We start from the raw sequence: 18,728 nt of genomic DNA on the forward strand, positions 1-18,728 counted from the left end.
AAATCAAGCTTTTTTGTCCGATTTATTATTTTTTTGACAGACATGAATACATTTCTAGACGATGACATCACCAACACTTTAAATGAGCAATGTTTCTTCATAGTTGACTTAGTTTTCCATTTCATGTGTTCCTTGTGTCTTGTTAGATTCTTGTGTCCACCTGATCTCACCTTTCTGGTGTTGCCCTATCAGCTTCTTCCAATCTTGTGTCTTGTCCAGGTATTGCTAGTCATCTCATCAGTTAGTTACCGTATTTTCCGCACTATAAGGCGCACCGGATTATAAGGCGCACCTTCAATGAATGGCCCATTTTAAAACTTTGTCCGTATATAAGGCGCACTGGATTATAAGGCGCACCTTCAATGAATGGCCCATTTTAAAACTTTGTCCATATATAAGGCGCACCTTCAATGAATGGCCCATTTTAAAACTTTGTCCATATATAAGATATATATTTGGCCCGCGGGCCTGACTTTGGACACGCCTGCTGTGGTGGCTCGATATTGGCTCAATATAAGGCGCACCTGATTATAAGGCGCACTGTCAGCTTTTGAGAAAATTAGAGGTTTTTAGGTGCGCCTTATAGTGCGGAAAATACGGTATTTAACTCGCTGCTTTCGATTTGTTATTGTCAGTTTTCTCTGCGTTGTGGTCTTGCTCACATGCTTCCTAGTTTTTGGTCATGTTTGACTTCATTTGATCCTGCCAGTACTTTATTTTGCCTTTTCCCCCCATTATTAAACTTCCAATAACTGAACTCATGGCTCGCTTCCATGCACTTCAGTTAGAGGCAAAGTTCTACATGCACTTCCCACTGTGAAGCAAAATCCAGGCAAGCCTTGAGTGGAAAGGGCTCTTCATGAAACTTGCACACACAAACAGGATGCCTGCTATCAATTATACCTGTGCTTTTCCTGCCATGACATTTTCAAATGATCCACTCAGCGAGTCACCCGGCCGTGAATAATTCACTGGCAGCATCCCGACGGCTTTGACAGCAACATGATGTAGTGCGCACTTGCGCTTGGGGTGAGAATGCGTTGATGTGGAGTTATTGCTGATGGCCATGTTTGATAGAAATGAGACTCGCAAAAGATCAGCCTCATGTTGCGTGCAAAGTGGCTTCGAACAGATGTTGTGCGTGCACTCCGGCGCTTTACCCGTCATGTCACTGAGAAGAGTCCATGCTGTCAATAAACGTGCCTGTTCCTCGTGGTCACGTGACCTCTCCTGGGTCATATCATTCGGAAATGTCCGTAAACAGAGACTCCATTAATGCATCTCTAATCCAGCAATACAATGACCCCAATCCTTTAAAATCTGTCAATAGGGGAGTTGATGCTCCAGATTAGAGATTCTTCTGCGATGATACCAACATGTTGTTTGAACTTAAATATCTTGCTTACCTTTTTAACTGCTACGTCTGTGGTTTGGATTTTTTAGTGGCAAAATTAAAACACATTTTTTCTCCCGTTTAGGTTTTTATTCCGATGAAACCGAGGTTGCATAAAGGCCAAACAAGTCAAGTGTGTGATTCACTCCGATGGGGAGGTCCAAAGGTTACAAAAACAGCATAAAATAAATATGAAATAAGACCATAACAGAGCAAAAATACCGGAAAATGTTTCTTCTCTGTCTTGCTCTTGTTTACCTGTGGGGGATAATAAAAAAAAAATCAACAGTGTCTAAATTCATATATCTTTATTACATACAAAGATATAAACATAAAATATCATAAAAATGTATACCGATTTGAATGTTATATTACAATTGGGCTAAAAAAGAAAAGGGGGAGTATCAATAACGCCAATGCAGCGCCCTGCCTGTAATAATTTCCTCCAGTGTCGCTCCTCTGTGTAGATTTAATATTGGCAAAGTCCATTTCACTGAATTATGACATCATCCTTAAATCCCATTCGATAGTAATTAAATAATCAAATCCCACTGATTCATCGCACGGGCTTTAGTCGATAATCCAAATCATTCACGACGCGGCTTTCATGTGAATGACTCCGCTATTGAAAAGCTTTTAAAACAATAAATGAATGAAAGCAAATTTCACTTCAACTAATACTGTACATCTACTTGTCATTTTTTGGGCAAAATCTTTTTATCAGACTAATGGGATACTACGTATAAAAGGCATCATGATATATTTATATGTACATATAAAATCTGTTGAATATTTATTGCTTCCATTCTAGACACGAGAAGGTTAGACAATAACCATTACCTACAATATCTTCGGTGCCGCCAGGGGAAAAACAACGGGAAATAACTTATCCCCAAATTAATTACAAAACTCGGCAAAGATTATATTTGCATAACATACTTTCATTTCCATAAATATCACTGGATGCAGCTGTGACAGATTGCTAAAATTAACATAACAAATGTTGCATATTTTCTGACCAATTGCACAAAGTCCGCACAAGTGCTAGGGACTATAAAAACAAGGTAAAAATAATAAATTACATTACAGCACTTGTAAAAAAAGTGCACCAATATTTACAGATGTTTCATATATCATATATTTCATGGGGTAGCATGTTAGCCCGATGGTTAGCATATCTTAAGCTAAACTGTTCTGTGGATTTGGTCGGAACACCCGGAAAAACTCACTGGGGGTCTCCATGGGGTTTGACTACCGGCCACGGCATGTCAGGTAGTGGCAACTGTGGTTCACTAGGGGGCGCCTGCTCTTGCTGTTGGTTGGTCCAGTTAAAGTCCACGCCGTTCCTCTTCAGCGCAGACAAGTGTTTAATGTCCAGCGTGGTGAAGGTGGTGAACTGGACCTGGTTCCTCTTACTAGTTGGCGAGTGGAGAGGCTCGTTGCGGTGAGGCCTGGCGAGCAAGGTGGCTGAACGGTTTGCCATTGGGTCGATGACTTTTCTGTGAAGCTGCTGTTGGGAGCCGGTTCGGTTGCGGCCCAAGGTGGCAGTTCTTTCGGGAACGCTGGCGACGGCGGGACCTGCGGTGGGCAGGGTGCTATCCGTGCCGCGGTGGCCCTTGGGATCGGTAGAGCGGCGGGTCAGCGTTGACGTTTTAGGGGGTCCGGATTGCGGATTGTTGGTCCCTAGCCACACCCAGTCATGCTTATGATCTTTTGCGTCCCCGCTGGGTGTCGGTCCTGCTTTTATAGGGGTCTTGTGATTTCGGAAACAGAGTCTATGTAAAGCGCAATTAAGCAAAAACCCAAAGATAGCGATACACAGCACACCCACTATGGAATAGATGCCAATTTCCAAATCGGACATGGAGCGGAATGTACGTATGAGGTCACTCTCGATGACTTTGGGGGACCTGGGTTTGGGAGCTTCTTTCTTGAGGGAAACGTCGGATTTCGGTTTGCTTGGGGGTGAATTGGGTTTCTCAAGCATGTTGCCAAAGCCTCTCTTCTGGACACTAGTTGTAGTACCAGCAGGTCTAGCGGTGCTTGTGGATGTCTCCATGATGACAGTCAAAGTGGGCGTGGCCATGGATGGAGAACTTTGTGTAGCTTTGCGGGTTGCTGCAGTCCAAGCAACAGGTGACTGCACGGTTCCGGTCATGCTGCTGGTTTCTGATACTGTCCTGAAGCCATCTGTGACTAAACGCTGGGACGTCATGGTTGTTTTAAGCTCTCCTGCCATTTCTGAAGCAACTCCACTTGAATTTTTCTCTTGACCATAGCCGTCCTTTCCTCCAAAACCTTGACCGCCACCCTGGACGTTCATCCGTAGGAGCCCCGTACCGACCGCCAATTTGCTCTTCCTCTTAGATTTCTGACATTCCTCGCAGATCTTCAACTCTACTCTGACCAGCGCCCCCTGGCCCCGCCCTTCGCTTTGCGCCACAACAAAGGTGAACTGCGGCGTGCGGCGAACTGTAGCCACAGTTTCATCTGGAGTGGAGACCGTTAACGAGTAGATACTGCGGTCGAAGATCGTTAGAGGGACGATGGCGCCGTCGCTGAACTGGACCCAGCAATTGACGGCGGCTTCCTGGAAAAAAAAAATCAAGGAGATCCAGTTTAGGTATCAGACCTTGAGTTGGACACAAGTGATTTCGAGTTTGGAGGGATTTTTTTTTTGCGTGGAAAGAGACCAGATTATCTGCAGAAAACAAGCAAAGGTCCGATCATAGATTTGAACCCAGAACCCAGTAATTGCCTTATGATACTAAATATCCTCTGCTAATGTCTTTACCCTCACACTCCAGGGAGTGCTATAGCAGCATAAAAATGTGTAACTGTCCCAAAGAGAATACGCCTGCTTTACAGGATCTACAGTAACAAGAACAGAATCGGTCACGCTGATCACATCAACACACAATGGCCTATTTTCTCTCGCTAATACGAGCCACTGGGGAGTCACAGAAATTACTTTATATTATGGATTTGAATATATTATGAATCGCCCTGAGCGGATCGCTAAAAGCTTTCTATCGTGGACACAGTCGGCCGCTCGTCTCTTGTCTGCGGGTTTGTAACCGTTTATCATCGACTCGGGCGGAGGGCCGAGGCCAGTCCGGACCAGCCGGGGCGGTTGTGAGTAAAGTGAGCCGTCCCTCCCGCGGCTATAGTCTGCCTAATTGGTGTTTGAAAACGGGCACGCGGCCACGGCTCGATGCACGAGCGAGCTTTTAAACGAAACAGCTGTGTGTGCAGTTGTCGTCCGCCACCGCCCGGCTCGGCACGATTGCCGTGACTACGAATGTGGCGTGTTCACATTCCGAGCGATAAAAGAAAAACATAAGTGATTTGACATCCTCAGAGGACATCGTCGCAGCAGGCAGGCTACCCAGCGGTGCTTTACGTTCAATTCTTGATTTCAGAGGACTTTAATGACAGTGCTGGAAAACGTGAATAATGCATGACAGGTTTATTGTCAAAGTGTTTAGAATGATTATGGCTATTACTGAAAATAGGATCATTTTTTTTCATTTTTGCTTTTGACTTATGGACCTTGAAATGGTGGCAAAAAGCTTTGCTGTGACCTTCACAGAGTATAAAACTGCAAAATCGTGGTCGAAAAACTTCAACGGACAGCGATCCCATGCTGGCCAGCACTGTTTTTCGAGTAACACACTTTGGCAGAGGAATATCTAGTCTCAAGGAAACTGTCAGTCAGAAGATGGGCATGTAGAAAAAGCCAACCACTCAATTTTAAGTGCATACATGTTTTTGGGTTGCGAAGGTCAGAATAGCCACAGACAGCCCACCCAAGCACGCAAAAAACATGCAAAGGCCACACTGAAAAAGTGCGAGCTGGGATTCAAACTGAGATCAATTTTCTGCTTCAAGTGTCCGAATTTTCCAGTTCCTTGCCTGTTTGAGCTGTGAGATGGTCTCACGAGTAGTTGCCATGGCAACAATGGCGCTGTTGCTCCCCGGGCCGGGCTGCAGGGACAGCGAGAGTCCAGACACCAACTGTACTCCCAACTCCATCACGCTCACTTTATCGTCCACCACTGTGACGGCCTTCTCGGCCAGGACTGATGATGTGAGCGGAGAGACCACCTGCGGACGGTAGCGTCTCATTAAAAAAAGAAATGTCCCCGATGTACGCCGTGGATTTTAAAAAACGGTATGTCTCACTTGAACGGTAGTATTGCCCACAGATCGTCCTTGAAGAACTTCTCCATCTTGAATCCTGGCCACATCTGGGTCTGCCACTTTTAGATAGTAGCGCACTAGATTGGTCACGTCCACCTATCAATCAAATTAGAGAAAAGATTCAAACTAAATTTCAGCCGTATTGGGGATTCACCAAGTGAAGGATCGGCCAACATGGTCAATATTTTTACCTGCCAATCAGGACCCAGGAAATAATCAACAGGCTTTCCCCCAGTTAGCAAGTCTGGCAATGCTTCTGAGTGGGCCTCGAAGGTTGTAAGCACCCTCAATGTGGAGTGCTGATACTGCAGCATGCAACCTCTGCCCTTCCGCATCTCCTCCTCCTCTTCGCTATTCCAGGTGGGCCTGAAACACAAAAGCCAGAAATGCCATTTCAGCTTTCATCTGCTTTAGATTTCATTCTATCAGGACAGAGCAAATAGGAATCTGTCAAACTATTGTGATTCCTCTTGAAAATATTTTCCCGTGGCAGTTTTATTGCCTCAAGGTTAAGAGGAACTTGACCTGACTGCGTCTGCCGCAACGTATCGAGTGATTCCGGAATTGAAACCCAACCAAAATATTCAATTGTTACACTCTCGAAAGCCAACGGGGTCATCAGACGAGCGTCATCGTTGCTATTGAGTGGAAAAATAATGACGAGTGAACAGCGTTGGGGAAAAAATCCACTAACCTTCATCTCCAGGGCATTTGTGCTTCCTCTGTTTTTCTACATCCTGGCTACTAATGCACCAGATGGACATTTTTTGCGACTAATGTAGACGAGAGATCGAATCAACTTCAAACTAAGATTTAACTCTTGCTGGTATTTTGTACAATATAAGGTCATATTTAATTATTAAGCATTAGAGTGATGTCATGGGAGTCAGGGTTAAACACAGAAGCGTTCATGTCCGAGCGCATCCCAGAAACGAACCGTTTGATCCGTATGACTCGCCTTGACCATGAAAATGGAGTGAATTTTTGATGAAATGGAAGAAAGTCCCGATTCCCTAGAAATGAACTTACTTTCGGTTGCTGCCGGTAATGGGAACTCTCCAGCCCTTGATTTGGTTGAGTTCGGGGTCAGCCACGTCGATGCGAAGCGGGAGGCGCGGCATCCACACGTTCACCTCCAACTGCGCACTTAGGAAGCCGTAGGTGAAGTTGATCATCACTCGGCTCTTCCCGTTTGACTCCTTGCCGGTGACGAAGACAAAGTCGCAACGCTCGGAAACCTAAGCAAAAACAATTTTTTAATTTTTTGTCGTAAGGCACGAAGGATTCCGAAAAATACGGTGACATTTTGGAGACTTTTATGCTTCCAATAATCAAAAGCTAGCTCAGTTTTGGTATCTTTGTGAGATTTTTTTTCTTATTATACTTAGTTTTTATCCCCGTCAGACTTCTGTTTTCTTAAATTGAGTTAGTTTATGGGATTTTTTAATTAAATTAAAATTATTTGTTTAGTTTCTATTAGTTTTATTATCAGATTTTTCTTTAATATATGGAGTACAAGATAAGTATTGTGAAATAAAATTAAGTCTAGCAACACCAAACTAACAAGCACACGTCTATCTCCACGTTGCTCACAACGAAGCCTTGATTAAACGGCGCCCGAATGTAAATCAGCGCTGTCTTACGAGCACACCTTTAGTAGCGTACTCGAGGCGGGAACGTCGCCGTCGCAGCCATTAAGCGCAATGAGGTGAGACACAGCAGTTGGTGTGTTTTATTTAAGATTGGAGGCCTATCTCCGCCTCTGCCGCCACCGCCGCCTCACTTATCTTAACAAACCAGTGGTTCCACTGAGGTAATTGGGAGAGCACTAGACTGGAGAATAGGCTGTAGAGCCAGAAGAGAGGCAAGATAAAAGAGGCAGGTGGAATAAAAATTGGAGGAAAAAGGCAAAAAAATGGGGGAATGACTTTCCAGGTAAAGTCAACTTGAATCCCAATGGAAATGGCGTGGAAGGCTGCCCACGAAGCTCCAAAAACATGTTAAATGACTTCCCGTAGAAAGAAAAAGCTTTTCTGATTTGCAATTTATTGGCTTCTCCGAGAGGAAATCTAACGTGAGACACGGTGCACGGCTCCGCAGATGGAGAGCAGCAATGCGGCGAGCAGCCTCGCACGATTCACCTCCAGCAATTTCCTGCCAGCGCATTGCAAATTCTTCCCGGAATATTCTTTTGCCACCTTACATCAGCTTCATGTCTCCATTGGTGTAAAAGTAGAGAAAGTAAAACATCACATGTCGTTTTTACATTTTTTATCGTTAGAGGGGAGACGTGTATTGATAAAAAAATAATAAATTATGAGAATATTTTTCTGTGTATATTTTTATTTGATATTTTTCTTTTTTCTATATTGTTGATAAATTCTGCCACAATGGACCATTTTGTGCAATTCCTAGATAGTAAATGCGTGCCAATAAAAATATTTGTTTTGTTTTTTGTTTTCTAAAAACGCAATTAGTGTGTTTGATTATTAATGCACGCTAACTTGAATAAAAATTAATCATCACTGCGGTCTTACATCTGTCCTCACTGTTTTCAAGATTACAATGTTTATTCTTGTTTTTGCTTTTCGGTCAAAAGAAAAACATAACATAGCCAACAACAAAAACTAACCGCAGTGAATTAAACATAGAACAAAGCTATAAAAACTTTCCAAAATGCTTTTGACTTTATCTGATCATTGATGTTCCGTTAAGAGAGGTCACCGATCCCTCTAAGCTTAAAAGCCCATTCAGGGGGCATAATATTAACTAGATTATTATGAGTAATTTTATCCCTCCCCCTCCCTTAAAAAAAATAATTTCTCCATCTCTCAGTCTCTTAAGATGACTCACTTTAAACCCAGCAAGCAATAGAAGATTGCAAAGGTCTTCATTTTTCTCCCACTCTCTCGTGTTTCCGTGTGCTTCTGCTGTCGTGGTAACGTGGAGCCATTATAGAAAGGTCAAACCACTGTGCTTATGGACTGACGGCCATCATAAGCACTCCATAATACCTCGTGTGTAGGAGTATCAGGTGGGGGGAGTGTCATCGAATCAAATAACCCACCCCTCGAAAAATGACCGTCTTACCTTGAGAACGTCTTTGTCAGTGGACCTGCAGCTGGTTAAGCTGCTGACGTCGATGATGGCGCCGCCGGCTTCCACTGCCAAAGTTTTCACGGGGACTTTGACCACTTTGCCTGTTAGCACGGCCGTGTTCAATATATCGGTGCTCTGTTAGGGGAGGGGGGAGCAGGTTAGTTGTGTGGATTATTTGATTAAAAAAATAAATATCAATATAAAATGAGGGGGAAAGAAAGTTCAAATTTTTTTGACTGCCATGTTGGGTGCTTAGCAGCATTCTGGGCCATGTGGATCCTTGTAAGTCGCCATCAAGAAAGGCTGATCTGGCTTTATATTCAAACTTTAACTAGTCCCTCAACATGGATTTACAGCTGCTTTCCAGTTAATAAGATCTCTGCCGTTTTAATTTATTTTAGCCGCTGTGTCTAAGAAGCTAAGACTGATCAGCATTTTTTTTTTTATCTTCATACTGTATTTTTTTTTTTTGCCAGGGTGGACCAAAGTATCAAGCAACGGCGGGGGCAGATGTTGTCCGCCTGCTTCACAATCTGAGCTCGGTCGGCTTGACAGCTGCTGACCGCAATTTCAAACAAGACATGCTCTATTAGAGCCGAGCCCGCGACACCGACCCAAACATAAGCCGCTGGATCAGCGTTAAGACAAAATCAGAAAAAAGCAATGTCAGCTCTGTCTGCGACGCCGCCTTTCCAAAATGTTCTCACCTTATTTGCATATGTTGGATTACATTTTATGCCATGTCCACTCAGACCCCCCCACTCCCGTTTAATTTTATCCATCAGGAAAACGAATGTTTGGGGTGAAAATACCTCAATCTTATTTTCTTGCTGTCTTTGTTCGCATGAGTGGTGGCGATCCGAGCGCAAGGACTCATCCTGAGGTTCTGGTCTCTCCACTGCCTTAAATCCGGCGACTTTGCGAGTCGTGTAGCCACTCACAGTAATTTCCCCCTGAAAAGCACCCCCTTGACCATCTGTCTACTTTTTGAAAGCCTCTCCAGCTCCCCTTTCATTTCCGCCGCAATGCTACCACTTTCCACCCACCTGAGCAAACCCCTTCTTCTCCCCAGAGATACAAAATCACTTCAAAAAGAGCCAAAACAAAACAAAAATCCTGTGTTGCTTCCAAGGATTTGATTTTATATTTCTTAGTCTTACCATGACCAGAGGGGCCAGTCCCACATAGTCCCTCTGGCTGGTGTAGATCCGCATCTGGCCCACATCTCTGACGTTCCCCGGCTGATCCAGTCTCCAGGAGATTGTGTGAGTCTCAACCAGCTCTGAGACATCTTTTGGCACAAAGTCCAACTGAAGAACTTCGACAAGTCCCCTGTTTGAAAAGAGTCTTGTTAACATCGATGCAAAACAAGGAATATAATAATAAAAATGAATCTACAAAATTTTAATATTGCTCAAAAGTTCTTCAAAAATGTCAGATTATAAATTGGAGCACAATAAACCCGTGACCTCACAAGAATGAGAGCATTAACATTTCTAAATATGGGTTCAATGGAATAAATAATAAAAAAAATATTTTTATGAGTTAGCTCCAAGCACTGCTGCGGCATCACAAGAACACCCGAGACATATTTGTGGAGTTGTTTTCCTCGACATTTAACATGCAGGTAAAAAAGTTCAAACAAGCTTTGCACTCTGTTTACTCGGTTGGGAGACACCAAAAAAAATAAATACTGAAAATAAAAGAAATGACAAAGTTTGGAGGAAGCAAGAAGGCCTAATAAGAATCCTGACATGGTGGGTTGAAGCGTCAGGATGAAAATGTTTCAAACGCTCCTTAAACTGAAATGGACGGTGACAAAAAGTCTCTGCGTGGTCACAAAGCACACCAAAGCAATTTCGAGTGTTTTATGTTGCCACCAGCTTTTCCCCAACTTATTTTGGGCCGAGTGATGCGGGCTCATTAAAGTTTCTGTCCGACTCCTCGCTGACTTTCTATTGCTTCTCTGCAGTGAGCCACACTCACCTCTTGTCAGCACATTTTCTTTTTGTCCAGCGTTTGATTATTTTGCTTTCAGGAAGCCGTTTGGAAAGTCTGCCTCATAGTTATGCTCTTGATACAAAGACCGGGTAAATGTCGGACGACGTTGCGGTAGATTAAAAGAACGGGAATTGAAACGGTTTCAGTTTGGGCTCCAGTATCACAAAAAAAAAAAACATTAAAGAGGGTTGGAATGCTTTTATATGAAAAACAGCCAAAAAATAAATAAATACTGATGCAAAAACGATAAATCATTTAATCAATATAATCAAAACCCAAATTGTTTCTAACAACCAACAAAAAAAAATGTAAACACTTAGACACCAAGACATTCAAATATCGCTTATACTCGTCGACGGCTTTTAAAATCATTGCCATGTTCTCCAAAAATAAAGCCAAAAGTGCAAATCCGCTGGTGTCGATGGACGAGGTTAAACGAGTCAACATCTGTGACAGTTTTAGCACCACTCAAGTGAAATATGTTTGACACGAAAGCTGCTTTTAGCATTCATCGCTAAAACCACATCATAATTGAAAAGGATTTTTGGAAAGGTACAACATGAGTTTTCTTAAATAACACAATTTTTTAACAGATTTTTTTTTTATATAAAATTTTCACATTATAAAAAGCTGTGATTTTTTTTGTCAAATTTTTAAAAAATGTTTAAAACCAGTCAGTTTCTTAACATAATTTTTTAACAGATTTTTTATATCAAATTTTGTTCAAATTTTCACATTTTAAAAAGCTGTTAATCTTTTTTGTCAAATTTTGATCAAATTTTTAAAATTACTCAAAAATACTTGAATTAGGGGTTTTTTTGACAACTGGAACCAAGCCAGGTCGATTTAGCTGCTTTTCTGAAACTATTCAGACAGTCTGTGAAAAAGTGTGAAAGAAACATGGAAGAGGTTGTGCCCCTTTATCCTGGAAAGCCTTCCATTGAGGGGGGATGTTAAATCCTCCTTCATATCACTTCAGAATCCGGCGCGGTGCGCGTGTAAAGGGTCCAACGGGCGGGAGGGTGAGCCCAATACATCGGACCCGACTTGGAATATCTCTCTTTTCTAATCCCCCCCGCTTGTGAACGTGCAAGCGCTTAAGCCAGGATAACCGAGCCGTGATTATGGATGATTACAGATAAGTGGGTCGAGCCGGACGGTGGGTGGCCGCCCGCCCGCTCGCTCGCTCTGGTTGCTTGCATTTGAGTTGCTGGACTGAAAGTGTGATCATAATAACGCCATTGATTTTAGAGACACATCCGCAATGTGGACTTCGTGGTAAATCCCTAATAGAACGTGTTTCCATCATGTCTTGAGATGTTCGGTCGGACTTGACGATGTAATCCAAATGTAATGTGCTGACCTCTTTGGCGTGACCGCAACCTTCCTTCGGCAAACCACCGAGACGGTGTTTGGGATGATGACTCTGCCGGGTTCTGTTTTGACGTCCCACAGTATCGGGTCACTGGGCCGCACGGTGACGAACGACAATCCCGGCTTGACCGTCGCCCTAAAGTAAAGAAATATACCGAAATCAGCATGTTAAATCGGTGTTGACGTTTTGGGATCCAGCTCAAACTAAAAAATGATTTAAAAGTGTGTCATTAATGTTCAGAGTTGTAAAACCAAAGTTTTTCCCATCTTCTAATTGCCCTTCTGGCAGTCCCCAGAAGTCGATCCAGTAAAGGGATTTGTACGGGAGCGAGACAAATCTGCAAATTGGACAGATCTGCAATAACTATCGTTTCTGTGGCGATATAAGTGCGGATGGTGAAATAGAATTTTTTCCCAAAACTGTGGCTAATGACAGTAAAATAATAATTAGGTTAGTTGTTTTTTTTTCCTGTTTTATCACTCATATTGAGCTTGATGTGGCGAATGACCCAGTAAACAGATGAGTCGCAAGCTGCGGGCAGACTGCGAATTAGCATTAATTAGCATTCATTTTTGTTGGCCCCAGAGAAGTCGCACTTAATTAGATTCAAACACATGACGCAGCACTGATCACACTTTGGATGACAAATTTAAATGGATGCAATTGGCCCAAGAGGATCCAATAGACAACTGAATTTACAGAACAATCAAGCTTCCATCTGGCTGTTACATCACAAACGTCCTGATGCATTTTGGGAATAGAACATAGCGAGGGACGTCGGGCCATATGCGCCCAAGTGATTTGGGAGATGTGAACTGATTCTGATCCAAAGTTATCACGTGTGGAATCACACATATGTTTCTGAGAACAAGTCAATTTCCTCGTGGTGAAGATTCAGGGAAGTAGCTGGAAGTGTTCCACGGGGAGTCAAGAGCGGCTCACTCAAAAAATCTGATCGTTTGGAAAAACATCAACGACAAGATCCAATGTTGTTGGTTTTTTTCATTATGTCAGACATTTAATCATTTTTGTGCTCAGTGTTTTTTATTTTAACATTACAGTAGAGGTCACCGTATAATCATGTTTTGCAATCAAACAGTCATAAACGGAACAATCCATTAGCGGGGAGGGCGGGTCAAGGTCAAACACACATCTAGAGTAAGTAAAGCGCTGAAATGGCTGACATTTCAACCAACAACAGACGAGGGCTGAGATCAATTTGGGAATCAATATACGCTGCGGGCACAAAGGGAAGCCCTTGAAAAATGAAAAAAAAACAAAATACCACTAAATGAAATTTTACAAATGTTGTTGTAATTATCTGATGAATGTAAAAACATTTTTGCATCCTTAATGAGAGGACTAGGTATTTATTTATTTTTGCATAATTTTTGCCTAGAGCAGTGACTCAGCTTCTCTGGTCCATCAAAGTTTTGTCATTCCAAAACTTCTCAGTCACTTTTTTTTAATGGAATGGAGTATGAGCAGATATATCCAGCAAGCAAGCCTTTGCTATTTTATTAGATCAAAATTACGGTTTGGACTCTGTTTGCCTATTTGTCAAGTGGAGCTTGTAAAAAATATTTTTGAAGTATTTTTGAACAAGTATTATTTTCCAGCAATGTTTTTTTTAACCTTCATTTGAAATTTTCCACATGACCTTTAACATTAATAGCACCTCCTCTCCAGCCCTATTTTTAATTTCCGTTTGCCATGCTAATGTCAGATCTTGTATGATTACTTCTACCATTCAAATGTTAAAAAAAAAAAAAAAAATCTTATATGATTACTTCTACCATCCAAATGGTAAAAGATAATCACAAATACATTCACCAGTTAAATCTTTAATGTCTATATCCGTCAATGGTAGTGAATGAGTCAACACCGTGAGCACTGTCCAATCCGATGTGCATGATGATAATGACTAAAACGAAACACTCACATGCATCCTAACAGGTGGATATGAACATGCATGACATGGCGCATATGACAGATGCACCCGCTTAATCCTCACAGTGGGCTCAAATCATCTCTACCCTTAAGGGTTAACCTCTTGATTCATTTTCAATCAGGGCCACAAAGATAATCTGGCCAAGTCTCGCTGGAGAGGACTCAATCTTCGGTCAAAGACGTGAAGTAGAGCAAGGATTTCTCCCAGGACCTATCAATCACTTTGCCAAGCTCCTCAGAGTGAGCCTTCACTCGGATTTAAGTGTGGGCCAATCTCATTCTGGATGTGGCGCCGGGTCAGACATACAAGGACTTGAAAGTACTGACCCGAACGGAGGAACTTCACTTGTGTGGTCAATAAGTAGGATTTTCAGTAGGGACGGGTGGGGAGGGGTATTTCAGGTGAAGAGGATAAAAATCCAAAAGGCTTGTGGGAGGTCAGCGTGTCATTTTAATGACTAGCGCTGAGCTGCATCAGGTCACTGGGTCAGCATGTTTGTGTTGGGTCAGCCTGATGCAAGAGGAACGGTCAGTAGGACTTCTCCAACTGCCAGTTTAACTTTGTTTTCACGGATTAACACACATATCTTTGCATGTCCCTCCATTTTCCTGCAGATTATGTTCAGTGTGTGATATCACGGATTAGATTATATAAAGATACATGTGAGCGACGATAAACGAGCGTGATGCAAAATCGAGATTGGTAGAAACTTCCGACAGATTGCGCCGTGGTTTTTATTCTACCTCCGCTCGTACCCAAAGGATCGGAAAAGATGTTTGTTTTTTGTGCTCCATGAAACAAGATACATTATTCATGGAGTCAAGTACCCGGAGAAAACGCTTGGAATGTTGGCAGGATGTCGAGATATGAAAACCAGTGAATCATTTGCCAATTATGTCCCTGCTTATGGAAGAGTGCTCGCCATAACTCCCGCCCCCCCCTCCACCCCACTAAGTGAGACATTAGACGGGATCAAACATGTCAGTAATTTATGAAGGTGGTGAAACTGGCAGGCGGCGGCAGGCGTGGTGGCGCTCGTGTCAAGCCTCATCAGCGTTTAAATGCCTTAAGTAAGCATTTAAATGCATGGAGTCCGTCCGGCACGATTTCGCCCGTATGTCCTGGTGAAGCAACCTGATTTCTTTTCACAACACCGCCCATCCTCAAAAAGCCATTTTTTCCTCTAGGAATTATGTGTTATAGGAAAGAGATCATGAATGTGTCTTACCTAAGTGTGAAACTCTCCAAGGTTGATGTACTTGCAAGGAAGATGTAAAAAGTCAGAACATCATCAGACCTGAGAGGTTTGGAGGCGGTCTGGATGACTAAGGCTCCTCCTAATCTCAGACGAGAATAGGTTGCGTTCCCAGGTGGAGGTTTAAGAAGGTTAACATTGCCTATTCTTCTCAAGGGTGTTCCTGACCCTTCCTGGACCCCCGCCCTCCCGACTCCGACTCGTTGCAGGCTATCCTGAGGCATACACAGGCCTGTCTGCTCTATCCGACTCTGGAAGTAGACCTCCACGAGATTTCCTTGAAGCCCCTTTACGGTTTCAGTTCGCTCTTTGCTGGATCCGCCGGGTCGAGTGGAGGAACTGAACCAGGCTGGTTCGGGTTTTAGCTGCGCTACACAGAACCTATCCGGGGATACCAGACATGCCCCGCGGACTTCCCTCGTCCCCCAGAAGGCGTAAGCTGTCACGCAATGAGCGCCGTCGGCCGTGTTTTCCTGAGCTCCGCCAAGTTCACGAGGCATATGGAAGAGGATCTTGACCACCGGGGATGAGGAACGTACCTGGCGCCCTAAAATGACCGGTATAATCCTGCGCCCACTGAGCAGCACCTCTGGTGGAATTGGGGCGTCCACACTGAGTGGACCGTATGAGGCATTCAGAACCGTCTTGAGTAAACCAGAACCTGGATCAGTGATGAGAAAAGTTTGTGAGTGAGCCTTCAGGCTGGAGTTCCCTTGTGGGTCAGGACTGTCCTGCGTCAAAACCACATGATCGGCATTGAGGACCCGAAATCTGACTGCAGGATAAACCGGTTGTGGTCTCGAAGTCTTGGTATCTTTTTGCTGGCTTTCAACATCTGTTGGGAGGAAGAAAATATTTCTTTAGTGAGGGGGTTGAGAGCTAGAACTTTGGGAATGATGGAGGTGATCAGGTCATGTTGCTCATCTGAGATAAAACGCAATGACAATCCCTCATGTGGTTCCTGCAATGCGAAAAAAAAAACACTCGAGACGGAAACGGGAGACAAACAGGAAATGGAGTACTTTGACAAAAGTAGAAACAGGAAATTAGTTGAACCTTTGCCCTGAATGTGATGTAAAAAAATGACAACAAAAGTGACAGCTCAGTTAATAGAACTCAGATTTCAGTGAGAACATTTGTTCTCTCCTCTCGGAAAGCCAAAGCATGGCAGCATTATTTATGTCACATATTTCATAAACAATGTGCTTCGCAGCCATTTCGAGATTTATAGACCATACTGTCTGCAGGTGTTGCTGCACCGTTTGTGGTCATAAATCCATTGCTAAGAGGTCTTGCTATTTTCATGATTTATAGCAGACTTTCAAAAGTTAAGTAAATTTAAAAGCGAGAAACCCTAACCCTAACCCTAAGCACAGCAAGAGCAAGCCTAACCCTAAGCACAGCAAATTTTATTATTATTATTATTATTATTATTATTATTATTTCATATATTTATTTACATGTTATTCCCTTTGGCAGATTGATGCCGGTATCAGACACTCGGTTTCTATTTCAAAAGTTGCTTTTCAGAAAATCTTTATAAATGAAGAAGAAATAATTGGATTGCCCCCGCATACACATCAGACATTGAATCTATTTCTAAGTGCATCCTACAAGAGGTGTTAAGTGATTTACGGAAAATAGTAAAGAAAATTCACTCAAACTTACCTTTTATTACCGCCGTGAGCACAGCAACTGTCACCACGGGCGACATGAGACGCAGGAGAAAGTTTAACATCTTGTCAAGGGAATTCCTGATGAGGAAAAAAAACCTCAAAAAAGCTTTATATACGCTAGTAGTTTCCTTTCATGGCAAAAATAAACAAAATTCTCTCGTTGAATGTTAGGTGAACAAAAAGATGCGAAAGTTTGCACAACCTGGCAGGGTAGAGGAGCGCCAGGCTCACGACTATTCCCATGGTCGAAATCTGTAAACATGTGCAGTGTGTCAGATTAACGGCAGCCACGTGGGCGGAGGAAGAGCTGCGAGCAAATTAAATGCACACGAGGTCAAAGGGATCAGCGCTTTCTCTGCGACTCACTTTAAATTTGATCTAACAAATGATGAACATGATTCCACGCCAGGGGTCGAATTCACATCATACCATTAGCGTTTTGACTCTTGTAATACTATTTTATGACTATGTTATTACATTCCTCACATGTTATACGGCGATATTAAACTTCATTGTACGCCGCAGAGCTCCCCCAAGGCCTGACAATTACTATGCTTGATTTTTTAAAATATATTATTCACGATGAAAGTACTTCTAGTAAGTACCGTGGTTATTGTGTCATCACTACAAACATGAGCATTGTTTAATTTTTGCGTGTATGCAATTCAAGTTATGCTTTCTAAATGGCAATCATTGCGACACAGGCATAATTTGTCCTTTTTATTTTTTGCCAGATGTCACCCACAGAACCTCAGGCTGTGGCGGCGCCGCATGGGATCATATCTGAGGCTGCAGGATGGAGCAGATGGGTGCAGGTATAAGCTTAAGCCTCGCTGATATGACGGCACACATTGGGCAGCGATTGCAAATGAAAAAAAAATAGTCACGTAATGCTGTTCTGCTGGGTATCTCCTATATACTGTATGTGGACAAAAATATGGTAAGCTACAGAATATTTGTGAGGTTGATGGATCTATTCAAAGTGTGCTCTCAAACGTGCATATTCTTTATCCTCTGCAAAGACTGATCGATGCTACTGTGGCTAATTGAGGAGCTGAGATGTCTCCATGTTTATATATATGTACGTTTCAATTATACTGCCTCCAGGTGGCCAAGGTGCACACACCAGAAGTCACATTTTCAAAAATCAGATAAAAAAAAAAATCCATGCATTCACACCACCTTAGTTGGAAGCAAAGAGTTGTCCAAAATGCACTGCTGGTCCAGTGAGCTTGCTGAAACTTCATTCCCTCAGTCGACCCCTTTTAATATGAGAGTGCCTGTTGCCAAGTCGAGTCTCCCGCACCTGCTTCAGGGACACTTTTATAACAAGGTGCCAGGAGCCGATGCAGACATTACGGGTAAATAAAGACGTCTTTGTCTCACCGCAGAGGCTGACGGAGATATATACCTTCGAGAAACATTCCAAGGACTCCAAATTAGTTTGAAAAGTGAATGCAGTCTGTAAAATGTTTGTTGGCTGTGCTGGCCTTCTTCCATTGAGATTGTTTTGGAGAATTCTGAGGGTCATTCTCAAAAATTAGGCTCAGGCTCTTTCAGTTGATTTGTAGCGATTACTTGTTGCTTAGTCCTTCACAAACAGGGCTGTGCATTCATATTGCTGTGGTAAGACGTGACAAAAAAAAATGAAAATAAATACATTGTATCCACCTGAGATGCGAAATGTTTGAATGTGTGCAGATTGGCCTGGTAAAAATGTATTTTTGACGTCTATATTCGTCAATGGCAGTGACATGTTACTAGTTCACAGTCCA

The 18,728-nt window shown here is 42.8% G+C and overlaps 1 protein-coding gene across 1 annotated transcript; it reads right to left on the bottom strand.

Annotated features, from left to right (window-relative positions):
• Window positions 1–1,686: 1,686 nt before the first annotated feature.
• On the bottom strand, window positions 1,687–17,268 carry LOC148389540 (transmembrane protein 132D). Its single transcript, XM_088392687.1, has 10 exons — window positions 16,946–17,268; window positions 15,251–16,112; window positions 12,060–12,206; window positions 9,856–10,027; window positions 8,687–8,830; window positions 6,626–6,834; window positions 5,788–5,962; window positions 5,579–5,692; window positions 5,309–5,500; window positions 1,687–3,983 (listed from the first exon to the last, which is right to left on the bottom strand). Exons 1-10 carry the CDS (start codon window positions 17,013–17,015, stop codon window positions 2,619–2,621), a joined length of 3,450 nt encoding a protein of 1,149 aa, XP_088248813.1. The 5' UTR covers window positions 17,016–17,268; the 3' UTR covers window positions 1,687–2,618.
• Between the last annotated feature and the right edge of the window lie 1,460 nt (window positions 17,269–18,728).

This window comes from Syngnathus floridae, chromosome 12 (assembly GCF_059516105.1).
Source record: "Syngnathus floridae isolate MCC-2025c chromosome 12, RoL_Sflo_1.0, whole genome shotgun sequence".
In the NCBI taxonomy this organism is placed as follows: Eukaryota; Metazoa; Chordata; class Actinopteri; order Syngnathiformes; family Syngnathidae; genus Syngnathus; species Syngnathus floridae.